The following is a 25,401-nucleotide window of genomic DNA, read 5'->3' on the forward strand; positions in this document are numbered from 1 at the left end:
AGAGGAACCAGAGATCAAATTGCCAACATCCGTTGGATTATAGAAAGGGCAAGAGAGTTCCAGAAAAATATCTACCTCTGCTTTATTGACTAGACCAAAGCCTTTAACTGTGTGGATCATAACAAACTGTGGGAAATTCTTCAAGAGATGGGACTATCATACCACCTTACCTGCCTTCTGAGAAACCTGTAAGCAGGTCAAGAAGCAACAGTTAGAACTGGACATGGAACAACAGCCTAGTTCCAAACTGGTAAAGGAGTACATCAAAGCTGTATATAGTCACCCTGCTTATTTAACTTATATGCATAGTATATTATGTGAAATGCTGAGCTGGGTGAAGCTCAAGCTAGAATCAAGATTGCAGGGAGAAATATCAATAACCTCAGATATGCAGATGATACCACACTTATGGCAGAAAGCAAAGAAGAACTAAAGAGCCTCTTGATGAAAGTGAAAGAGGAGAGTAAAAATGCTGGTTTAAAGCTCAACATTCAGAAAAATAAGATGATGGCATCTGGTCCCATCGCTTCACGGCAAATAGATGGGGAAACAATGGAAACAGTGACAGACTTTATTTTACGGGTCTCCAAAATCAATGCAGATGGTGACTGCAGCCATGAAATTAAAAGACGCTTGCTCCTTGGATGAAAAGCTATGGCCAACCTAGACAGCTGACTAAAAAGCAGAGACATTACTTTGCCAACAAATATCTGTCTAGTCAAAGCTATAGCTTTTCCAGTAATCATGTATGGATATGAGTTGGACTATAAGGAAGCTGAGAGCTGAAGAATTGATGCTTTTGACTGTGGTGTAGGAGGAGACTCTAGAGTCCCTTGGACTGCAAGGAGATCCAATCAGTCCATCCTAAAGGAAATCAGTCCTGAATATTCATTGGAAGGACTGATATTGAAACTAAAACTCCAATACTTTGGCCACCTGATGAGAAGAATTGACTCATTCGAAAAGACTGATGCTGGGAAAGATTGAAGGCAGGAGGAGAAGGGGACAACAGAAGATGAGATGGTTGGATGGCATCATTAACTCAATGGACATGAGTTTGAGTGGACTCTGGGAGTTGGTGATGGACAGGGGGGGCCTGGCATGCTGCAGTCCATTTGGTTGCAAAGAGCCGGACACAACTGAGCAACTGATCTGAACTGAACTATAAACAGGTTAATAATATAAAATAGAGACTATGACACCATTTATTGTTGTTTGAGTCCTGGCAACTTTTAACTTACTTTTTCTTCTTCTACTCACACATGGACTAGCTGATGTGATTGCTTCTTTGGCACAAGCAGGAAGTTTAAACCACACAAACCCTGGTCTATACATTGGAACCCTCTTCCCCACTCCAGCCCCTAACCACCGTTAATATTCCAAGCCGGTATCCTTTTCCGGCTTTCTCCAGGCATTTTTTGGTCAGTTTTCTAGCTACCGTGCCTTACCCTGAAAGCCTCATTATGTGAGTAATAGAACTTTTCATATCCTGTTGAGATGTGTGTATCACTACCAACCTCAACAGCTATACTAAATTTTCAGTGGGAAATCCATTCTGCTTCTGCCTGGTGACCAGTACCACAACACTTTACTACAGAATGAAAAAACTTAGTAGGGATCAAAAAGTAGAAATTACAAGAAAAAAGGTTCTGCCCAACGTGTGAAATAAACTTACAACAGTTAGTTAACCAGTGACAAACTGGGCTACCCCAAGAGGATGAGGTCTCCATAGTTAGGTGGATTCGAGCAGTCTAGGTGGTCATAGGCAAGGAAGCTGAGAGAAGGTCATATTCACTATGTGAAAATTTAACCAGTTAATAATAAGCTGTTTAAAAGATACTTGCTCCTTGAAATAAAAGTTATGACAAACCTAGATAACATATGAAAAAGCAGAGACATCAGCTTGCTGACAAAGATCCATCTAGTCAAAGCTATGGTTTTTCCAGTAGTCATGCATGGATGTGAGAGTTGGATCATAAAGAAGGCTGAGTGCCAAAGAATTGATGTTTTCCCATTGTGGTCCTGGAAAAGACTCTTAAGAGTCCCTCGGACAGCAAGGAGATCAAACAAGTCAATCGTAAAGTAAATCAACCCTGAATATTCATTGGAAGACTGACGCTGAAGCTGAAGCTCCAATTCTTTGACCACCTGATGGTAAGAGCCAACTCTGATGCTGGGAAAGATTGAGGGCAGGAGGACAAGGGGGTGACAGAGGATGAGATGGGTGGAGGGCATCACCAGCTTAATGTACATGAATTTGAGCAAACACTGGGGGATATTTATTGAAAAACATTGAAGCCTGGTGTGCTGTGGTCCATGGGGTCACAAACAGTCAGGTATCACTTAGTGACTGAACAACAACAACATGCTAAAACCTAGTATTTATTGAATTGTTAACTGCATTTCCAAAATTTTACTCTAGAAAATAATCAGGGATGTTCAATAATTAATATAGATTGCATTGTTTAATATTATTAGCAACAAAAAACTGAAAGCAATCTATGTGGCCTAAAATGAGTTATGATACATGCAAAATAATGAACTACTATTCTATTTTGTTAACAATATTCATGATAAACATTTAAAAATTAATCACGTGAAAATATTTATTTAATATGTTAAATTTGAACAACAGAGTAGAGAACAATCTATGCAGGATGAGCCTTGTGTTCTTCTTCTGCCAGATTCCCCACCCATTCCTAGATAATATGGACCAAATTCAAATGAGTTCATTGACACTTTATTGCCATCTTGAGAAACTTACTCAAAAGAAGAAACCCAAATCATGCAAATATTTGTAATAATTGCATTATTTATATGAGTAACACCAAAAACTGAGGGGCAAAACCGATCTGGACAAAAATATAACACTGATAAAAAAAAAAAAAAAAACGAAGTTTAGCACCGTTTAGAATATAGTGTTATTAAGTTCATAATGTTCTTCAAATTTAAACATTTTGTTTTACAAAAGCACAGTCTTAAGATCCTCATCTTACTCCTTCCATGGCAAGTCAGGAGACTCACCCCTTTCTCTCCTATCCCCTCTTCCTGTCCTGCGTGGGCATCCACACATGTGGATGTGCGCTACTGAAGCTCCCTCCCCTCACACCCCCAGGGGAGCTGTAATACAGGCCTACTCAGAGAGGGATTTAGTGGAAGCCCACACCTGAACCACTAGTTTTGTTTCAGTTTTACCAAGATATCACTGATAGACAGGACTGTTCAAGTTTAAGGTGCTATATAGCATAATGACATGACATGTATATGTTGCAAAATATTTGAAATGCTTCTCAAGAAGTTACCTGAGAACTTAGACTTTCAAGTTACTAGCAGATTACCAGAATCCATGTTCTCCTCTTCTTCCTGTGCACACAGCTAACCACATTTCCCAACTCCTTGTACATTTAGGTGAGGCCTTGTGACTGAGTTACAGCCCATGCACTAGCAAAGAACTTTTGTGTGTGAGTGCCATATCTCACCTATTAAAAACATTATTTGTTCTTTTCTTTCTTCTTTACTACCCCCCACTCTACCATTCAAAGAGATGAACTCTGGGAGCCACAGGAAGGCATTCATGTGTTGAAGGCAACAAAGGCCCTGGAAACCAGGTGCTTGAAAAGGCCATTATGCCAGCAACTTCACCTCCTACTACTGTCATGGGAGCCGAAAGTCAACTTCTGTTGTATTTGAGCCGTTACCACTCTGTAGTCTACTTGTAATAGCATTTGGTCTGCCCAAGCAGTTACTGCTAATTACATAAAGAAATACCCACCATTGGTTTTTTTTAATGCTTCCACCAAACACAAGGCTTCCTCTTGAATTCTGTGTTCAATGGTCTTCTTCCCCATCCCCATATTCCTCAAAACCATGAGGGAGAAACGTCGAGTTTGCTTCCATTGTTCTCCATTGCTGAAAACAATTCCTATCAGGACAAAAACCAAAAATAGAGAATAATCCATTGCCATCAATTCTAGCTGAGAGTCTTTAAACCAGGAAATAACAGGACACCTCAGCCAGGATTAAACATAGTGGTGACAGCCTCAGGAATTCCTATCAGGCCCTTCATCACCTGCCTCCTCCTCTCTTAACCCAGCTTGTAGCTTACTGTCAAGAGTCTTGGTTTTACATATTACTGCACTCTTCCTTATCCATTAGCTCCTGCAAAATTCAGAACAACCCTAAGAACCAAGTGTTTTTTCTCCAGTTTACTTATGAGGATGCTGAAAATCATAGAGGCAAAATGCTTGCTCTTTGATGATTCAGCTAACAATCCATAGAGTCCAAGTTATAGGTTAAGTTTTCAGCATTGATTTGTGCACTGAAAATGAACTGTAGGAGAAACAACAAAAGAGTCAATTCTTAAGACAGAGATAAACAGCACTTGTGTATTGAAAGGAAGCTCATGAAAATCTATCCCTCGAGTAAGGGACATGGCCATAGCTCTTCCCATTTTGACATTTTCCCTCTATTTGCTAATCTCTTCCCCAAAATACGGATATCTTCCCATGTTCTACCCTGTGGGTCCCTGCCACCCGCTTCTGACAACCCCACAGCTAGGCTAGGTCTATAATACAAAGCATAAAGCACAAAAATGCTCTAAAAAGAGGCCCATGTGGAAACACAATAAATGTAAATTAGAATATTAAAGAAAATCTTCAGAAATCAAATACTTGCACTGTCTGTCATCTGTGTTTTACATTGTACCAAGAAAGTTCAATGTCAGACTTCCAGAGCCAAGGACAAGATCAGAGGAAAAGAAAATGCTCATAAGGACCTTGTCAAATAAGACCTTAAAGAACAACGTAAAGGATGAAGTGACCCTATTCAGGCATTATTTTTGTAAGAACCCAGTGACCCACAGAGGATGGGACATTTTAAGGTCTAGCTATTAAAACACAGATGACAAAGAGAGCAAGTTTTTGATTTCAAAAGATTTTATTTAATATTCTAATTTATATTTATTGTCTTTCCCCATAACCCTATTTTCAGAGCATATTTGTGCTTTATGCTTTGTATTACATTCTACTGGATAAAAAATTTGTTGTGCTTTTTTTTTTTCTAACAAGAATAGGAAATTGAATACAATGTGCATACTTCAAACCTTTGTTGGTTCCATGTATATATTATGCAAGCTTCCAAAACTAGTCTCTTAGCAACCATGACTCAGGCCAGAAAGCAAAATGTTCAGTAAATAGGATAATTTATTGTCATTTTCCTCCTTTCTTTTTCTCTCTGTCTCTTTCTCATTTTATTACCTTGCCATAATTTATTAATAGAACATTAGTGGTTGAAAGATTTGTTTCACTGCACTTAATGTTTCATTCAGACTGTGTCATCTTCATAATTTTAAATATGGATTAATGATCCATAGAAAACTGTTTAATGATGATGCTTTCATAAACTTCTCTATTACCTATAATTTCTCAATTCCTTAGCCTATTTGAATCTTTCAACCTACAGTTCCCACACACTCCTCAAATAGAAGCATACCTAATCCCTGGTTGATGTTGTCTGCCGCTGGTAAACTACCTCTGCCAGAAAATTCCTCACTCTGATCAATCAGGACTTGCTTCACTGCTTCATATCCATGCAACACCACAGTGGGCTTCATGCCAAAATACAGAGTGAACACAGGACCATAATCTTCTGCTAGCTGGAAAAGGAACAGGGGATGCAAGAACAGTGAGCATTTCAAAACTGAAAATGTAGATAATGTAGGAAAATGTAGATAATGTGGGAAATATTTTTAATCTTCTTAAGATTCACCCATTATAAAAGTTTTCAATATCCAGAACAAGTAATTTAATATGACATCACTTTACTACAATGGTAATTATCATTATATTATTAGGAATACTGTAATTATCATCATCATCAATAGTTATTCTTTATTCAGCTCCTACTCTGTGACAAAGGCCATAGTATGAATTTTATTAGTATTGTTCTATTAAGCTTTTTTTCTGTTAAACCTATAATTGCTCCTTCCTTCTTATAGTGGCAATAAATGATATGTTTCTTCTGTTTAAAGGAAGGTGCTCCATCTCTCGCACATGCAGACTAATACCCATCCCCTCATCATCCATTCTCCACATCTTTAGCACCAGAGAACTCTAAACCTTCAAAAGAAACAAGGACGTAGCCACAGACATTTTCCATCTTCCCAGTGTGATGATGTAAATAAGTTTCCACGAACTGAGATAAGCAGAAGGGATGTGCACAAATTCTACACTGGCATAAATGGGTGACAACACATCTTTCATTTCTCCTCATATCCATAGGTTGAAATGACAGCGTGGAGATGACCCCTCTGTGACTGCAAATGAGAACAACAGCCTTAGAGCACAGGATGGTAAGCCACAAGACTGAGAAGATCCGGTTCTCTGAAAGACCTGGTGGAGGAGAGGCAGCCCAGCAGCACTTAACTCTATGCCTTCTATGTGGAAGACAGAAATAGACTGTTTTCCTTAAGTCACTGCATTATTGTGGTCTTTCTGTCATGGCAGCTTATTTAGTGTACTACATGGTATAGACTCACTCTTTCAACTTGTCCAATATTTGAGTTCTTTTGCTACCTTATAATTCATTCTCCCTACAGCAACCCATTTCACAAAGCATATGTTAAAGAACACCATATTGTTATGCTAAAGACCTATATTCTTAAAATCCCTGTAAGATCTACATACTCTGGTCCCTTCTTACCTGCCTAATCTCATGTCACACCATGCTCTAACCTACTCTCTGGGCGACAAATTGGTCCTCTTTCAGACATTCCTATAACTAAGTCTGCTCCAGACTGAAAAAAAAGATGAAACAAACATTTACCTGTATTTTATCCAGTTAATGTCTAATTATATTTCAGATCTTAGCTCCAATTTCACTTCCACAGAGAACCCTTACTGATATGCCTCCTACCTGTAATCCTTTAAACTACATCACCTTTTTCTACTGTGTTCCTATTACACGGTTTGTAATCATACACTTATTTGCATGATTGTTTCATAAATACATGCCTACCATCTAGACTGTAAATTCCGTACTGCTCACTCTTTTTTGTTTGTTTTAATTCACTGCTTGGATAGTTAAAGAACCTGCCTGCCATGTGGGAGACATGGGTTCAGTCCTTAGGTTGAAAAGATCCCCTGAAGAAGGGAAGAGCTACCCACTCTAGTATTATTGCTTGGAGAATTCCATGGACAGAGGAGCCTGGCTGGTGGGCTACAGTCTGTGGGGTTGCAAAGAGTAGGACATGACTCAGTGATTAAATTTTCACTCTTTCACTTTGAAAATTTCCAGCATCTGACACACCTGGGACTGAAAATGGGCATTCAGTAACTTGTTAAGCTCAGCTATTAATATTTGTGCATGATAATTATTATTCACGTTTTAAAGAAATAGAAATTAAAGCTCAGAGATTTTTAAAATTTGACCAAGGCTGTAATTTAACAAGTGTATGAGCTGGGGTGCTGACACAATCTCTTCAAAACCAGAGTCTGATATACAGAAGGAGGAGCTTCCAGGGGAGGTACTCTCATAACTACCTTTCCCAGAGAAGTCAGATTTCAGGTAATTCCTTCAAGATTTAAAGAGCTATAGAACAGTTATTCATTCATTGAGCAAATACAACAAAAACTGTGAGATCTCTTGAAACTTGGTTATTTCTTTGATTTCAAATCAATGTATTCTTTCAGGAAATTTGGGGGTTGTTACTCTGTAACTATGCAGTTTTTAAAAATTAAAGCAATTTCATTGCCATTAGAATTCACCAAAAATAAATGCTATAAAGGACGCATAGGTCACAACACGGACAGAGAATTCCTACTTTTGACAATTTCAACAATGATCTCACTGATCTCACTCCATTCTGGCAACCTTTAACTGTATACCATCTAAAATCATATCTGGGTGTCATACATCATGGACAAGTGGGATTAACCCCAGGGATGCAAGTATGGTTCAATATTCTCAAATTAATCAATGCTATACACGACACTAACAAATGGAAAAATAAAATTATATGATAGTTCAATAGATGTAGAAACGTTTTTTATAAAATCCAATATCCATTTAAGATTTAAAATTCTCCACAAAGTAGGTATAGAGGCAACATACTTCAACATAATTAAAAAATCGTGTATATGAAAAGTCCACAGCTATCATCATCATACTTCGCAGTGAAAAGCTGAAAGCATTTTCTCTAAAATCAAGAACAAGACAAGGATGCCCATTTTTGCCAATTTTAATTAAAATATCATATTAGAAATCAAAGCCATAGCAATCAAAGAAACAGAAATAAAAGGAATTGAAATTGAAAATAATGAAGTAAAACTGTTCTTATTTGTAGACGACACAATACTATCTATACCAAATTCAAAGTTCAGTTCAGTCACTCAGTCATGTCTGACTGTTTGCAACTCAATGGACTGCAGCATGCCAGGTCTCCCTGTCCATCACCAGCTCCCGGGGTTTACTCAAACTCATGTCCATTGAGTCGGTGATGCCATCCAACCATCTTGTCCTCTGTCGTCCCCTTCTCCTCCTGCCCTCAATCTTTCCCAGCATCAGGGTCTTTTCCAATGAGTCAGCTCTTAGCATCAGGTGGCTAAAGTATAGGAGTTTCAGCTTCAACATCAGTCCTTCCAATGAATATTCAGGACTGATTTCCTTTAGGATGAACTGGTTGGACTCCTTGCTGTCCAAAATTCTAAAAATCCCAACAAAAGTCTTCTAGAGCTCATGAATGAATTTGGAAAAGTTTTAGGATAAAAAATTAACATACAGAAATCTGTTCTATTTCTAAACACTTAGAACAAACTATCAGAAAGAGAAATTAATAAACCAATCCCATTTATCATCACATAGAAAAGAATAAAATTCCAAGGAATAAATCTAATTAACCAAGGAAGTAAAAGACATGTACTCAGAAAACTATAAGATGCTGATTTAAAAAAAAAAAAAAAGGACAATACAAATGGATGGAAAGACATAACATGCTCATGGACAAGGAAAATTAATATTGTTATAAAGAACACATTACATATTATCCAAGGAAATCAACAGATTCAAAGCAAATCCTGTCAAAATGCCAGTGTAATTTTCAAAGTACTACAACAGGTAATTCTAAAATATGTATGGAAACACAAAAGATCCCAAGTAGACAAAGATATCCAAAGAAAGAACAGAACTGAAAGTACGATACTCCCTGATGTCAGACTGCAGTACAAAGTTACAGTAATCAAAAAGAATTGTACTGGCACAAAAATGGACACAGGTCTATGAAGCAGAACATATATCCCAGAAAATAACCCACACTTACATGAACAACGAATCTGTGAAAAAGGACACAAAAATATACAGTGGGGAAAAGGTAATTTCTGCACTAAGTGGTGTGAGGAAAACTAGACAGCTACATGTAAAAAAATTAAATTAAAATATTTCACATGCTACTAAGGTTAGGCTCAAAATCTTTTAAGATAGCTTCAGCAGCAGATGAATAGACACCTTCCAGATGCAAAAGCTGGGTTTAGAAAAGGCAGAGGAACTAGAGATCAAACTGCCAACATTCATTGGATCATAAAGAGAGCAGGTTCAGTTCAGTTCAGTCGCTCAGTTATGTCCAACTTTTTGTGACCCCATGGACTGCAGCACGCCAGATCTCCCTGTCCATCACCAACTCCCAGAGTTTACTCAACCTCATGTTCATTGAGTCAGTGAAACCAACTGACCATCTCATCCTCTTCTAGGAGAAAGCAGGCAAATTCCAGAAAAATATCTACGTCTGCTTCATTGACTACACTAAATCCTTCTACTGTGTGGATCACGACAAACTGTGAAAAATTCTTAAAGAGATGGGAGTACCAGACCACCTTACCTGTCTGCTGTGAAACCTGAATGTGGGTAAAGAAGCAACAGTTAAAGCTGAGCATGGAACAATTGACTGGTTCAAAATTGGGAAAGGAGTAAAACAAAGCTGTATATTGTCACCCTGCTTATATGGAGAGTATATCTTAATATATATGCAGAGTACATCATATGAAATGCTGGGCTGGATGAATCACAAGCTGGCATCAAGATTACCAGCAGAAATATCAATAACCTCAGATATGCAGATGATACCAATCTAATGGCAGAAGGGAAGAGGAACTATAGGAGGGTGAAAGAGAAAAGTGAAAAAGCTGACTTAAAACTCAGCATTCAAAAACTGAAAATCATAGCATCTGGTCCCATTTTTTCATGGCAAACAGAAGGGGGAAAGTGGAAGCAGTGACAGATTTTATTTTCTTGGGTTCCAAAATCACTGGGGACAGTGACTGCAGCCATGAAATTAAAAGATGTTTCCTCCTTGGAAGAAAAGCTATGACACATCTAGACAGCATATCAAAAAGCAGAGACAGCACTTTGCTGACAAAGGTCCATATAATCAAAGCTATAGTTTTCCTAGTAGTCATGTATGGATGTGAGAGGTGAATCATAAAGAAGGCTGAGCACTGAAGAACTGATGCTTCTGAATTGTGGTATTGGAGAAGACTCTTGAGTCCCTTGGACTGCAAGGAGATCCAACCAGTCCATCCTAAAGGAAATCAGTCCTGAATATTCATTGGAAGGACTGTTAATCAAGCTGAAGCTCCAATACTTTGGCAACCTGATGGGAAGAACCAAATCATTGGAAAAGACCCTCATGCTGGGAAAGACTGAAGACAAAGGAGAAGAGGGTGGCAGACACTGAGATGGTTAGATAGCACCACTGACTCAATGGACATGAGTTTGAGCAAACTCCAGGAGATAGTGGAGGACAGAGTGTCCTGGCATGCTGTAGTCCATGGGTCTCAAAGAGTCAGACAAGACTCAGTGACTGAACAACACAGAAACAAATATTTTCTCATACTATATATAAATCTTAACTCAAAAAGGGTTGAGGATTTAAATGTAAGACCAGAAACCATAAAACACCTGGAAGGAAACATGGGCTGTATACTCCTTGACATGACTCATAGCATATATTTTTGGATCTGCCTCCTAGTGAAGTGCAAGTGTTAGTCACTAAGCTGTGTCCAACTCTTTGTGACCCCCTAGACTGGACTGTAAGGAGATCCAAGCAATCCATTCTAAAGGAGATCGATCCTGGGTGTTCTTTGGAAGGAATGATGCTAAAGCTGAAATTCCAGTACTTTGGCCACCTCATGTGAAGAGTTGACTCATTGGAAAAGACTCTGATGCTGGGAGGGATTGGAGGCAGGAGGAGAAGGGGACGACCCAGGATGAGATGGCTGGATGCCATCACCGACTCGATGGACATGAGTCTGAGTGAACTCCGGGAGTTGGTGATGGACAGGGAGGCCTGGCGTGCTGCAATTCATGGGGTCGCAAAGAGTCAGACACGACTGAGTGACTGAACTGAACTGAGACTGTAGCCCACCAGGCTCCTCTGTCCATGGAATTCTCCAGGCAAGAATTCTGAAGTGGGTAGCCATTCCCTTCTCCAGGGGATCTTTCTCAACCCAGGTATCGAACTCAGGTCTCCCACATTATGGGCAGATTCTTTGCCATCTTTACCGTAAAAGAGAATGAAATTTTGCCATTTGCAATAACATAAATGAATCTGGAGGGCATTACACTTAGTGAAGTAAGTCAGACAGGGAAGGAAAAATATGTTATCGTTTATATGTGGAATATTTTTAAAAAATAAAATGAATAAATTGAACAGAATATAAACAGGCTCACATATGTAGAGAACAAACTAGTGGTTACCAGTGGGAAACAAGAAAAATGGAAAGGGAAATAAGTGGAAGCGGATTAAAAACTATAGACTACTATGTATAAAACAAATAAACTACAAGGATAAATTGTTCAGCACAGGGAATACAGCCTATAATTTATAATAAATTTCAAAGGAGCATAATCTATAAAATTTTCTATATTCTCACTTGAAACTAACATAATATTGTAAATCAACTTTAGTTCAGTTGAAAATAAATTAACAGGGTTCCCCTGGTAATCCAGTGGTTAAGAATCTGCCTCGCAATGCAAGGGAATCTGTTTTGATCCCTGGTGTGGGAAAACCTCACATACTGCAGACAAGTCTGAGTGCCACAGCTACTGAGCCTATGCTCTGGAGACTGTGAAGGGCAACTACTGAAGCCCACGAGCCACAGAGTCTGTCTATTGCAACAAGAGAAGTCATGGCAAGGGGAAGCCTGCACACTACAACTACAGTGTACTTTCTGCTTGCCACAACTAGAGATAGCCTGTGCACAGTAATGAAGACCCACCCAGCCAAAAATAAAAATGAATAACAATGAATAAATAAATAAATAAAACCATGTCCAGGTGTCCAGTGGGAACTCCCCTTTAAAACCACTTTTAACAAACATGGTGTCTGGGACTATGGAGTCTGGGACAAAACATAGGGCAGTCTTATTTACTCATTACAAACAACTGGAAGAAAAGTAGTCATACTTGCCTTGCTTATGGATTTGCTGATATTCTTAATATTTATCTGGAGAATATTTCCAACAATTGGGAGAGGAGTGGGCCCAGGTGGCAGCTTCCCTTTGCCATGCCTCTGATTCCAGAGAAAAAGGAAAATCAAAATAGAAAGACAGATCACCAGAACTACAAAGAGATCCATTGGTGCACTTTGTGTGAGGGCAACTGAAAGCTGACAATTCAAACACTTCATAAAAACTGAGTGCAAAGAAAAAAACAAACAAAGTGCAAGCTTATCACCAATCATGCAATAAGTCTTGAACTGTTAAATAAATATTGCTTTATCATCAGTGCACTTTGGCTTGTCAATAGATATTTAAACAAAAGGTTACATTAGTATTGATAAACATGTAAGTTTCAATGGCAATCTCAACTAAACATTATTTCACTTTCTCAGAGATGGCCATATTTTAGTAGTAAAATTGAAGCTATCAGAGTTTCAAAGGACTGGAATTCACAATCACAACAAGTGATGAGAACGTCTCTGCTCATCATATAAGCAGAAAAAGAAGCACTCTCTTAGAGCTTTTTCTCATAAAATCCATGGAAAGGCCAGGTGAAAACAGAAGAAGGGGGCAGGAAAAATAAAGAAAGGAATAGGGGGCTGGTCTTATCTTAGAAAAGAGTACAGCTATCCCACTAGTCCTCACAGAGCCCTTTTTTTGTGCCAGGAGTTCTGACACCACTTGCTTCCAGAGGAGATGCTGGTCAGCAGACAGTAGACAGAAAACAGGAATAACAAGTCAAGGAAAGAAATCACTCAAAGACATCAGTGGAAGGTCCCGTGGCTGCATATCACCCACCCCGCTTCTTTGCATACCCATTTCCAATAAGCATCACATAGCCAGAGCAAACATTTTATGTTCACACCTAGGTGAAAAAATACACTCCAGCATTCAATACTATAAATATTTGAAAATGTCTAGAAACTCACAGATATGAACAAAATTTCAAGACTCAAAAGATATTTGACGACATCCAATTGCATAATAAGCATCAAACCTAAAAGTCAGAAAAATATTCCTTGAAGGACTTAACTTATTGAAAACAGAATAGTTAACATAAGTGTATCATCAGATAAATTTAGCCATGAAAAAGAAAAAGTTATTAGAAAACTGAGAGGTTCTTGGTAATTAAGTATGTGGTGGCAAAAAATATTTTTCAATAAATGGATATGCTGAGTAATAAAATAGATTTAGTTCCATTTTCACTTATTTTAAACAGCAGTAAGATTTAGCAGTAACATGGGTTTCCACGAGGATAGAGTACAAAATAGCAATGATGAAAACATTAAACAAATTAAGTAGTATAGGAAATAGTTCTTTCAATAGAAATCCTAGTGACTTTATCACAGGAGTTTTGAGGAGAGAGAAAAATAAGCAAACAATAATAAGAAAAGGAAATAGAATACATTTTTCCTACAATGATGAAAAATCCAAAGAATCCACCAAATTCTAAACAGGATTACAGAGAAAAGACCCACACTCCCAAAATCTTGTGAAACATGAGAATAACAAGGGAAAATAAAACCCTGAAAAGTCTTAAAGAGAAAAGGGAAGCTACAAAGAATGAGACTCAATTTAGAATAAATCTTTCCTTCAGTTCAGTTCAGTTCAGTTCAGTCGCTCAGTCGTGTCCGACTCTTTGCACCCCCATGAATCCCACCACCCCTTTCCTCCCTGTCCATCACCATCTCCTGGAGTTCACTCAGACTCACGTCCATCAAGTCAGTGATGCCATCCAGCCATCTCATCCTCTGTCATCCCCTTCTCCTCCTGCCCCCAACCCTCCCAGCATCAGAGTCTTTTCCAATGAGTCAACTCTTCTCATGAGGTGGCCAAAGTACTGGAGCTTCAGCCTTAGCATCACTCCTTCCAAAGAAATCCCAGGGTTGATCTCCTTCAGAATGGACTGGTTGGATCTCCTTGCAGTCCAAGGGACTCTCAAGAATCTTTCCTTACACAATGTTTATAAATGATTAAAAAGAGTCAAGTAAAATCTTCAAAAGCAAAATAGGAAATAATTTTCAAAATTGTTATTCTATACCTGATAAACTCAATTCAACCATAAGGTCGAAATATAGACATTTGGGGGCCTTCCCTGGTGGTCTAGTGGTTAAGACTCCATGCTTCCACTGCAGGGAGCATGGGTTCAATCCCTGGTCAGGGCACTAAGGTCCTGTGCTGTGTGGTAGAGCCCAAAATAAAATAAGTAAGAAACATATAGACACTTTTGGACATGTGAACATTCAGAGTTTTATAATCTTGAAATCATTTCTGAAATAATTACCTGAGGAAAAATTCCAAAAAAAAACATATCCCCAAAAGGGGAGAAAGTGGGACACAAAATTAATGATGTACAAAAGGCAAGCAGAACTTTTGAGTCTAAATAATGACTGAGAATGTGGTAGCATAGCTGAAAGAAATTATCAAGTTATTTTTCATAAGGAAAAGAGGGCTAAAATTCTAAATGTTTCTACAAAATATGCAAGCTGATATAGAGGGTAGGAAGTTATCAGCATTTAGAGAGTGGTCTGTCTTATTCTAGTAAGGCTATCAATAGTAATTCTAATTTTTAAATATATAGACAGATACAAGCAATTACAATACCAAAATTTTGCCTGAAAGTTTAAAATACACCTAAAATAAAATATCTTTCCTTTTAATAGAAGAAAAGCAAGATGAAATGTAAAAAGCTTGATCAGTCCAGCTAAGGACAATATAAAAGAATGAAGTCTATTAAGCATGAGGTAAAAATCATCAAGTGAGGCTCTATGACTTCTCATTTCCTGCAAAGACTGCATGGGTTTTTATCAGAAGCACCTCCTGAATATACTGCCCAAGACCAGTATGGACCAAAGAAATATGAAGGCTAAAAGTGAATTCTGTGTACAAAAATCAAGTGCAAACAATAGCAATGATGAAAATTACCCCCAAAGTTGTATGGAAAATAGTTCTAGAATGTCCTTTATTGCTAGCAAGTACATCAATAACATTTATTTCAGGTATATCTGGATACTTAGTTTGAATAACATTTAATTAATTAATTTAGGTAATACATGCATGCTAAGTCACTTCAGTCATGTCTGACTCTTTGCAGTCCCATGAACTATAGCCCACCAAGCTCCTCTGTCCATGAGATTCTCCAAGCAAGAATACTGGAGTGGGTTGCCATGCCCTCCTCCAGGAAATCTGCCCAACCCAGGGGCTGAAACCACCTCTCTTATATTTCCTGCATTGGCAGGCGGGATCTTTACCGTTAGCACTACCTGAGAAGCTCAATGTAGTTAACAAATACTTCCTAATATTTAAGAAGCTGAATTTAATAATAAAACACAACTAGCATATAACCAACAAGATAAGATTGATTGAGGAAATATTTTACTGGCTCTTTTGTGCCAGATATTTCCCATTCAGTTAGCTCACTTGATCTTCATAAGATGCTTTGAACAGAAATGTTTCAGCTGAATTACTTGATACCTCCCTGCCCAGTTAATAAAGGGTAGAGATGGAATGGAACCTAAGACATCTGCCACATCACATATGCCAAGTATAACTTTAAAAAAGAAACTGGTTTGGGGCGGTCCTAAGATGGCGGAGGAATAGGACGGGGAGATCACTTTCTCCCCCACAAATTCATCAAAAGAACATTTAAACACTGAGTAAATTCCACAAAACAACTTCTGAATGCTGGCAGAGGACATCAGGCACCCAGAAAAGCAGCCCAGTGTCTACGAAAGGAGGTAGGAAAAAATATAAAAGACAAAAAAGAGACAAAAGAGGTAGGGACCAAGCTCCACCCCAGGAAGGGAGTCTTAAAAAGAGAGAAGTTTCCAAACACCAGGAAACACTGTCACTGCCAAGTCTGTGGCGAGCCTTGGAACCACAGAGGGCAACATAACTGGGAGGAAAAATAAATAAATAATTAAACCCCACAGATTACATGCCCAACAGTAACTCCCCCAGCAGAGAAGCAGCGCAGATGCCTGCACCCACCACTAGCAAGCAGGGGCTGGGCAGGGAGGCGCGAGCTGCATTGCTTAGAGTAAGGACTGGGCCTGAATGCCCTGAGAGCAATCTGAGGGAACTAACTTGGGCTAGTAAACCAGACTGTGGGATAGTGACCACGCGAAAAGCCCTAACCTAAGACACTGCCAGGCCCGCTCACAGAACAAAGAACTGAACAGAGCTAGCCCGCTGCAGATCATCCCCCTCCAGTGACAGGCAGCCAGAGCTGGAAGGGGGCAATCACAGCCCCAAAGAGACATTATCTACCAAACTGCAAGCAGGCTTCTTTGCTAAGACTTCTTGGGGTTCTGGATGGTCAACATCCGCCTGAGAAGGTGCGCTGGTTGTACACCCAGAAAACCGAGTGGCAGGGAAGGGGGAGGCAATAAGTCACAGGGACAGCGCTCACCAAACACATCATCACCTGAGCTGCTTGGACCTGGGAAGGGCACAAAACGCAGGCCCAACCGAGTCTGTGCCTCTGAGGACTACCTGAGTGCCTGAACCTGAACAGCTTAGATCTGGGAGGTGCATGAAGGCCAGGGCTGGCCTTGGATGGTTCCCGGTGGAGCAATCTAAAGCCTGAGCAGTGTGGGCAGGGAGGGCACACACGCCCTGAGCAGGGGCAGACCCAGTGTGGCTGAGGCACTGGGAGCACATGCCAGTGTTATTTGTTTGCAGCATCCCTCCCTCCCCACAGCGCGACTGAACAAGTGAGCCTATAAAAGTGTCCACTACCGCCCCTCTTGTTTCAGGGCAGAAAACAGACACTGAAGTGACCAGCAAACAGAAGAAGCTAAAACAGAGTGTTGGAAGTGACAGATGCAATAGATTAAAACCCTGTAGTTAGTACCGACTACATAGGAAGGGGCCTATAGATCCTGAGAAATATAAGCCGGACCAAGGAACTATCTGAAAATGAACTGACCCCACACTGCCCACACCACCACCAGAGAAAGTCCTACATATGTTTTTACTATTTTTACTATCATTCTTTTTTAATTATTTTTAATTTTTAAGCCCTCTATTACTCCTTTAATTTTCATTTATATAACCTACTATTACTTTACAAAAAAAAAAAAAAGACAGAGAGAGAGAGAGACCCTATTTTTTAAAGCAAACCTCATATATATTTATTTTTATATAATTTTTGTGACTTTTTCCTTTCTTTCCTTTCATATTGTATTTTTGAAAATCCAACCTTTACTCTAGATTTTTAATTTTTGCTTTTTGGTATTTGTTATCAATTTTGTACCTTTAAGAACCCAACCATCAGTACCCATTTTTACTTGGGAGCAAGATTACTGGCTTGACTGCTCTCTCCCGCTTTGGACTCTCCTTTTTCTACACCAGGTCGCCTCTATCTCCTCCCTCCCCCTTCTCTTCTTTACCCAACTACGTGAATCTCTTTGTGTGTTCCAGAAGGTGGAGAACATTTAAGGAACTGATTAAAGGCTGGATCTGTCTCTCTCCTCTTGATTCTCCCCTTTTTCCTCCTGGCCAGCACTGTCTCCTTCCTCCCTCTTCTCTTCTCTGTATAACTTCATAACATCTCTGAGTGGTACAGACTATGGAGCACACATAAGGAAGTGATTACTGGCTAGCTTGCTCTCTCCACTTTTGATTCCTCCTCATCTCATTCGGGTCACCTCTAACTCTCTCCTCCCTCTTCTCTTCTCCAAGCAACTCTGTGAACCTCTCTGGGTGTCCCTCACTGTGGAGAAACTTTTCATCTTTAACCTAGATGTTTTATCAATGGTGCTGTACAGACGGAGAAGTCTTCAGACTACTGTAAACATAAGACTGAAAACCAGAAGCAGGTGGCTTAAGTGCAAATCCTGAGAACACCAGAGAACTCCTGACTCCAGGGAATATTAATTGATAGGAGCTCATCAAGCATCTCCATACCTTCACTGATACCAAGCACCACCCAAGGGCCAACAAGTTCCAGAGCAAGACATACCATGCAAATTCTCCAGCAACACATGAAAACAGCCCTGAGCTTCAATATAAAGGCTGCCCAAAGTCACTCCAAACCCACTGACATCTCATAACTCATTACTGGACACTTCATTGCACTCCAGGGAGAAGATATCCAGCTCCACCCACCAGAACACAGACACAAGCTTCCTTAACCAGGAAACCTTGACAAGCCACCTGCACAACCCCACCCAGTGAGGAAACTCCACAATAAAGAAAACTCCACAAACTGCCAAAATACAGAAAGGCCACCCCAAACACAGCAATATAAACAAGATAAAGAGACAGAGGAATACCCAGCAGGTAAAGGAATAGAATAAATGCCCACCAAACCAAACAAAAGAGGAAGAGATAGGGTATCTACCTGATAAAGAATTCTGAACAATGATAGTAAAAATGATCCAAAATCTTGAAAACAAATTGGAATCACAAATGAATAGCCTGGAGACAAGGACTGAAAACATGCAAGCAAGGTTTAACAAGGACCTAGAAGAAATAAAAAAGACTCAATGTATAATGAATAATGTAATAAATGAGATAAAAAACACTCTGGAGGCAACAAATAGTACAATAATGGAAGCAGAAGATAGGATAAGTGAAGTAGAAGATACAATGGTAGAAATAAATGAAACAGAGAGGAAAAAAGAAAAATGAATTAAAAGAAACGAGGACAATCTCAAGACCTCCAGGACAATATTAAACGTCCCAACATTCGAATCATAGCAGTCCCAAAGGAAGAAGACAAAAAGAAAGACCATAAGAAAATACTTGAGGAGATAATATTGAAAACTCCCCTAAAATGGAGAAGGAAATAATCACCCAAGTCCAAGAAACCCAGAGAGTCCCAAACAGGATAAACCCAAGGCGAAACAACCCAAGACACATATTAATCAAATTAACAAAGTCAAACACAAAGAACAAATATTAAAAGCAGCAAAGGAAAAACAACAAATAACACACAAGGGGATTCCCATAAGGATAACACCTGATCTTTCAATAGAAACTCTTCAGGCCAGGAGGGAATGGCAGGACATACTTAAAGTGATGAAAGAAAATAGCCTACAGCCCAGATTACTGTACCCAGCAAGGATCCCATTCAAATATGAAGGAGAAATCAAAAGCTTTACAAACAAGCAAAAGCTGAGAGAATTTAGCACCACCAAACCAGCTATCAAACAAATGCTATATAATCTTCTCTAGACAGGAAACGCCAAAAGGGTGTATAAACTTGAACCCAAAACAATAAAGTAAATAACAATGGGATCATACTTATCAATAATAACCTTAAATGTAAATGGGTTGAATGCCCCAACCAAAAGACAAAGATTGGCCGAATGGATACAAAAACAAGACCCCTCTATATGCTGCTTACAAGAGACCCACCTCAAAACAAGGGACACATACAGACTGAAAGTGACGGGCTGGAAAAAAGATATTCCATGCAAAGAGAGACCAACAGAAAGCAGGAGTAGCAATATCCATATCAGATAAAGTAGACTTTAAAACAAAGGTTGTGAAAAGAGACAAAGAATGACACTACATAATGATGAAAGAATCAATCCAAGAAGAAGATATAAGAATTATAAATATATATGCACCCAACATAGGAGCAGCACAATATGTAAGACAAATGCTAACAAGTATGAAAGGGGAAATTAACAATAGTACAATAATAGTGGGAGACTTTAATACCCCACTCACAACTACAGATAGATCAACTAAACAGAAAATTAGCAAGGAAACGCAAACTTTAAATGATACAATAGACCAGTTAGACTTAATTGATATCTAAGGACATTTCACCCCAAAACAATGAATTTCACCTTTTACTCAAGTGCACACGGAACCTTCTCCAGAATAGATCACATCCTGGGCCATAAATCTAGCCTTTGTAATTAAAAAAAAAAATTTGAAATATCCAAAGCATCTTTTCTGACCACAGTGTAGTACTATTAGATGTCAATTACAGAAGAAAAACTATTAAAAATTGCAACATATGGACGCTGAACAACTCGCTGCTGAATAACCAACAAATCACAGAAGAAATCAAAATATGCATAGAAACGAGTGAAAATGAAAACACAACAACCCAAAACATGTGGGACACTGTAAAAGCAGTGCTAAGGGGAAAGCAACCGGCACACCTCAAGAAACAAGAAAAAAGACAAATAAATAACCTAAATCTACACCTAAAACAACTAGAAGAGGAAGAAATGAAGAATCCCAAGGTTAGTAGAAGGAAAGAAATCTTAAAACTTAGGGCAGAAATAAATGCAAAAGAAACAAAACAGACCATAGCAAAAATCAACAAAGGCAAAAGCTGGCTCTTTGAGAAGATAAATAAAATTGACAAACCATTAGCCAGACTCATCAAAAAACAAAGGGAGAAAATCAAATCTATAAAATTAGGAATGAAAATGGAGAGATCACAACAGACAACACAGAAATACAAAGGATCATAAGAGACTACTATCAGCAATTATATGCCAATAAAATGGACAACTTGGAAGAAATGGACAAATTCTTAGAAAAGTACAACTTTCCAAAACTGAACCAGGAAGAAATAGAAAACTTTAACAGACACATCACAAGCATGGACATTGAAACTGTAATCAGAAATCTTCCAGCAAACAAAAGCCCAGGTCCAGACGGCTTCACAGCTCAATTCCACCAAAAATTTAGAAAAGAGCTAATACCTATCCTGCTCAATCTCTTCCAGAAACTTGCAGAGAAAGGTAAACATCCAAACTCATTCTGTGAGGCCACCATCACCCTATTACCAAAACCTGACAAAGATGCCACAGAAAAAGAAAACTACAGGCCAATATCACTGATGAACATAGATGCAAAAATCCTTAACAAAATTCTGGCAAACAGAATCCAACAACATATTAAAAAGATCATACATCATAACCAAGTGTGCTTCATCCCAGGGATGCAAGGATTCTGTAATATCCACAAATCAGTCAATGTAACACACCACAAAAACCAATTGAAACATAAAGACCATATGATTATCTCAATAGATGCAGAGAAGGCCTTTGACAAAATTCAACATCCATTTATGATAAAAACTCTCCAGAAAGCAGGAATAGAAGGAACATACCTCAACATAATAAAAGCTATATATGACAAACTCACAGCAAACATTATCCTCAATGGTGAAAAATTGAAGTATTTCCCCTAAAGTCAGGAACAAGACAAGGGTGCCCACTTTCACCACTACTATTCAACATAGTTTTGGAAGTTTTGGCCACAGCAATCAGAGCAGAAAAAGAAATAAAGGGAATCCAAATTGGAAAAGAAGACGCAAAACTCTCACTGTTTGCAGATGACATGATCCTCTACATAGAAAACCCTAAAGATTCCACCACAAAATTACCAGAGCTAATCAATGAATATAGTAAAGTTGCAGGATATAAAATCAATACACAGAAAACCCTTACATTCCTATACACTAATAATGAGAAGATAGAAAGAGAAATGAAGGAAACAATTCCATTCACCATTGCAACAAAAAGAATAAAACACTTTGGAATATATCTACCTAAAGAAACTAAAGACCTATATATAGAAAACTATAAAACTCTGGTGAAAGAAATCATAGAGGACACTAATAGATGGAGAAATATACCATGTTCATGGATCAGAGAATCAATATAGTGAAAATGAGTATACTACCCAGAAAAATCTATAGATTCAATGCAATCCCTATCAAGCTACCAACGGTATTTTTCACAGAACTAGAACAAATAATTTCACAATTTGTATGGAAATACAAAAAAACCTCGAATAGCCAAAGCAATCTTGAGAAAGAAGACTGGAACTGGAGGAATCAACCTGCCTGACTTCAGGATCTATTACAAAGCTACAGTCATCAAGACAGTATGGTACTGGCACAAAGACAGAAATATAGAGCAATGGAACAAAATAGAAAGCCCAGAGATAAATCCATGCACCTATGGACACCTTATCTTTGACAATGGAGGCAACAATATACAATGAAGAAAAGATGATATCTTTAAAAAGTGGTGCTGGGATAACTGGTCAACCACTTGTAAAAGAATGAAACTAGAACACTTTCTAATACCATACACAAAAATAAACTCAAAATGGATTAAAGATCTAAACGTAAGACCAGAAACTAGAAAACTCTTAGAGGAGAACATAGGTAAAACACTCTCCAACATAAATCACAGCAAGATCCTCTATGACCCACCTCCCAGAATATTGGAAATAAAAGCAAAAAGAAACAAATGGGACCTAATTAAAATTAAAAGCTTTTGCACAACAAAGGAAACTATAAGCAAGGTGAAAAGACCGCCTTCAGAATGGCAGAAAATAATAGCAAGTGAAGCAACTGACAAAGAACTAATCTCAAAAATATACAAGCAACTCCCGCAGCTCAATTCCAGAATAATAAACGGCCCAATCAAAAAATGGGCCAAAGAACTAAATAGACCTTTCTCCAAAGAAGACATACAGATGGCTAACAAACACATGAAAAGATGCTCAACATCACTCATTATCAGAGAAATGCAAATCAAAGCCACAATGAAGTACCATTTCACGCCAGTCAGAATGGCTACTATTCAAAAGTCTACAAGCAATAAATGCTGGAGAGGGTGTGGAGAAAAGGGAATCCTCTTACACTGTTGGTGGGAATGCAAACTAGTACAGCCACTATGGAGAACAGTGTGGAGATTCCTTCAAAAACTGGAAATAGAACTGCCATATGACCCAGCAATCCCACTACTGGGCATACACACCGAGGAAACCAGAATTGAAAGAGACACGTGTACCCCAATGTTCATCGCAACACTGTTTATAATAGCCAGGACATGGAAGCAACCTAGATGTCCATCAGCAGATGAATGGATAAGAAAGCTGTGGTAAATATATACAATGGAGTATTACTCAGCCATTAAAAAGAATACCTTTAAATCAGTTCTAATGAGGTGGAAGAAACGAGCTGATTATACAGAGTGAAGTAAGTCAGAAAGAAAAACACCAATATAGTATGCTAACGCATATATATTGTATTTAGAAAGATGGTAATGATAACTCTGTATGCGAGACAGCAAAAGAGACACAGATGTATAGAACAGTCTTTTGGACTCTGTGGGAGAGGGAGAGGGTGGGTTGATTTGGGAGAATGGCATTGAAACATGTATAATATCATATACGAAATGAATTGCCAGTCCAGGTTTGATGCATGATACTGGATGCTTGGGGCTGGATGCACTGAGACAACCCATAGGGATGATACAGGCAGGGAGGAGGGAGGGTGGTTCAGGATGGGGAACAAGTGTATACCTGTGGTGGATTCTTGTTGATGTATGGCAAAACCAATACAATATTGTAATGTAATTAACCTCCAATTAAAATAAATAATTTTTTTTAAAGACCATTTCCAGCAAAAAAAAAAAAAGAGCTGTGCACATATAAAACTCAATCAGGACAGCCAGTGTTACTTAGTTTTCAACATGGAAGTCAGCAAGAAGGTTCTCAGAGATAAGAGCTTGCCTCCAAAGCTTTTGAAACAGCAGAGGAGCATGGCTCAGGGTGGAGGCTGGGGAACTAACCACATCCAATAACAACCCGGTCTGGAAAGACCACCATGTTCATATTCCACAGATAAGAATACAACATATTTAAATTAGCATTTAAATGTAATAAAATCAAAAGAGCCAAATTTAAAAGCAGTCTTATTTAAAGCCACTATTAGACTTTTCAATAGTGTGCCTAGAATTTTAAAGTGCTTTTTTTAAAGAAAATAAATGGCTTCCCTTAACTAAAAAATAATTCTTTTTATTTGTAGAAAGTTTACAAAGCACTTTTGTGGCTCCCTTATTATTTGACTCTCATCATCAACTCATAAAACAGATATCTTTCAATCCATTTTACAGATGAGAAGAATAAGAATTAGAACTGAAGGGATGCATTCAAATTACTATTTCTAAGGCATAGTACAAGACTTCAACTCTGGTTTTGTAACTTGTGAACTCTGCATTGGAAAGTGTTTCAAGTCAAATACATTCTACATTTGCTGAGTAAATGTTATCTATCTTGAAGCCTCATTTTGGCATGAAAATCCGTTTAGGATTAAAAAGTTACTGAGTCAGTAATTTCATCATAAGTAAATAAAAATGAGAGTTCAGAAAAGTTTGTCCCTTTGAAATCTTTAGAACCTCAGGAAGCCAGATTCACAGATTCAAAGAATTTTATTTCAAAGAAAAGCACTTACTAGGTGTGCACAACCCCATACCTACTGTGCACTGCCTCAGGACATTCTGGTACTGGAAGAAGAGTTGCTTTTATTGTTGTTATTCTTTTGGGATTCAGATGACCATTATATCCACTGCTGCTGCAGCTAAGTCATTTCAGTCATGTCCGACTCTGTGCAACCCCAGAGACAGCAGCCCAGCAGGGTCCCCTGTCCCTGGGATTCTCCAGGCAAGAACAGTGGAGTGGGTTGCCATTTCCTTCTCCAATGCAAGAAAGTGAAAAGTGAACGTGAAGTCGCTCAGTCGTGTCCGACCCTCAGCGACCCCATGAACTGCAGCCTTCCAAGCTCCTCCGTCCATGGGATTTTCCAGGCAACAGTACTGGAGTGGGGTGCCATTGCCTTCTCCGATTATATCCACTACTGTCAGCAACTGTTCTAAGAATCCCTTAGAAGAAATGTAGTAACCCTCACAAATCAATAAAAGAGTCTGAAATGTGGTACTTGGGTGCAATCTTAAATGACAAAAGGATCTACGTTCATTTCCAAGGCAAACCATTCGACATCACAGTTATTAAAATCTATGCCCAAACCACTGATGCCAATGAGGCTGAAGTTGACCAATTCTATGAAGACTTACAAGATAAAACAAACACCAAAAGAAGATGTCATTTTCATGGTAGAGGATTGGAATGGAAAAGTAGG

The 25,401-nt window shown here is 38.7% G+C and overlaps 1 protein-coding gene across 3 annotated transcripts in view; it reads right to left on the reverse strand.

The window, feature by feature from the left end:
• Nucleotides 1-12,645, reverse strand: part of LOC138070575 (cytochrome P450 2C21-like) — a 64,422-nt gene extending 51,777 nt beyond the window's left edge. For 2 of the 3 annotated variants that reach the window (XM_068961872.1, XM_068961871.1), the window contains exons 1-3: nucleotides 12,454-12,645; nucleotides 5,491-5,649; nucleotides 3,773-3,922 (exon numbers count right to left, since the gene is read on the reverse strand). In XM_068961872.1, the coding sequence (XP_068817973.1) occupies nucleotides 3,773-3,922; nucleotides 5,491-5,649; nucleotides 12,454-12,625 (481 nt within the window). In that variant the 5' untranslated portion in view covers nucleotides 12,626-12,645. Of the gene's footprint in view, nucleotides 1-3,772; nucleotides 3,923-5,490; nucleotides 5,654-12,453 lie in introns of all 3 variants that reach the window. The other variant, XM_068961870.1, reaches the window with a different exon arrangement.
• Between the last annotated feature and the right edge of the window lie 12,756 nt (nucleotides 12,646-25,401).

This window comes from Capricornis sumatraensis, chromosome 23 (assembly GCF_032405125.1).
Source record: "Capricornis sumatraensis isolate serow.1 chromosome 23, serow.2, whole genome shotgun sequence".
NCBI classification, from domain to species: domain Eukaryota; kingdom Metazoa; phylum Chordata; class Mammalia; order Artiodactyla; family Bovidae; genus Capricornis; species Capricornis sumatraensis.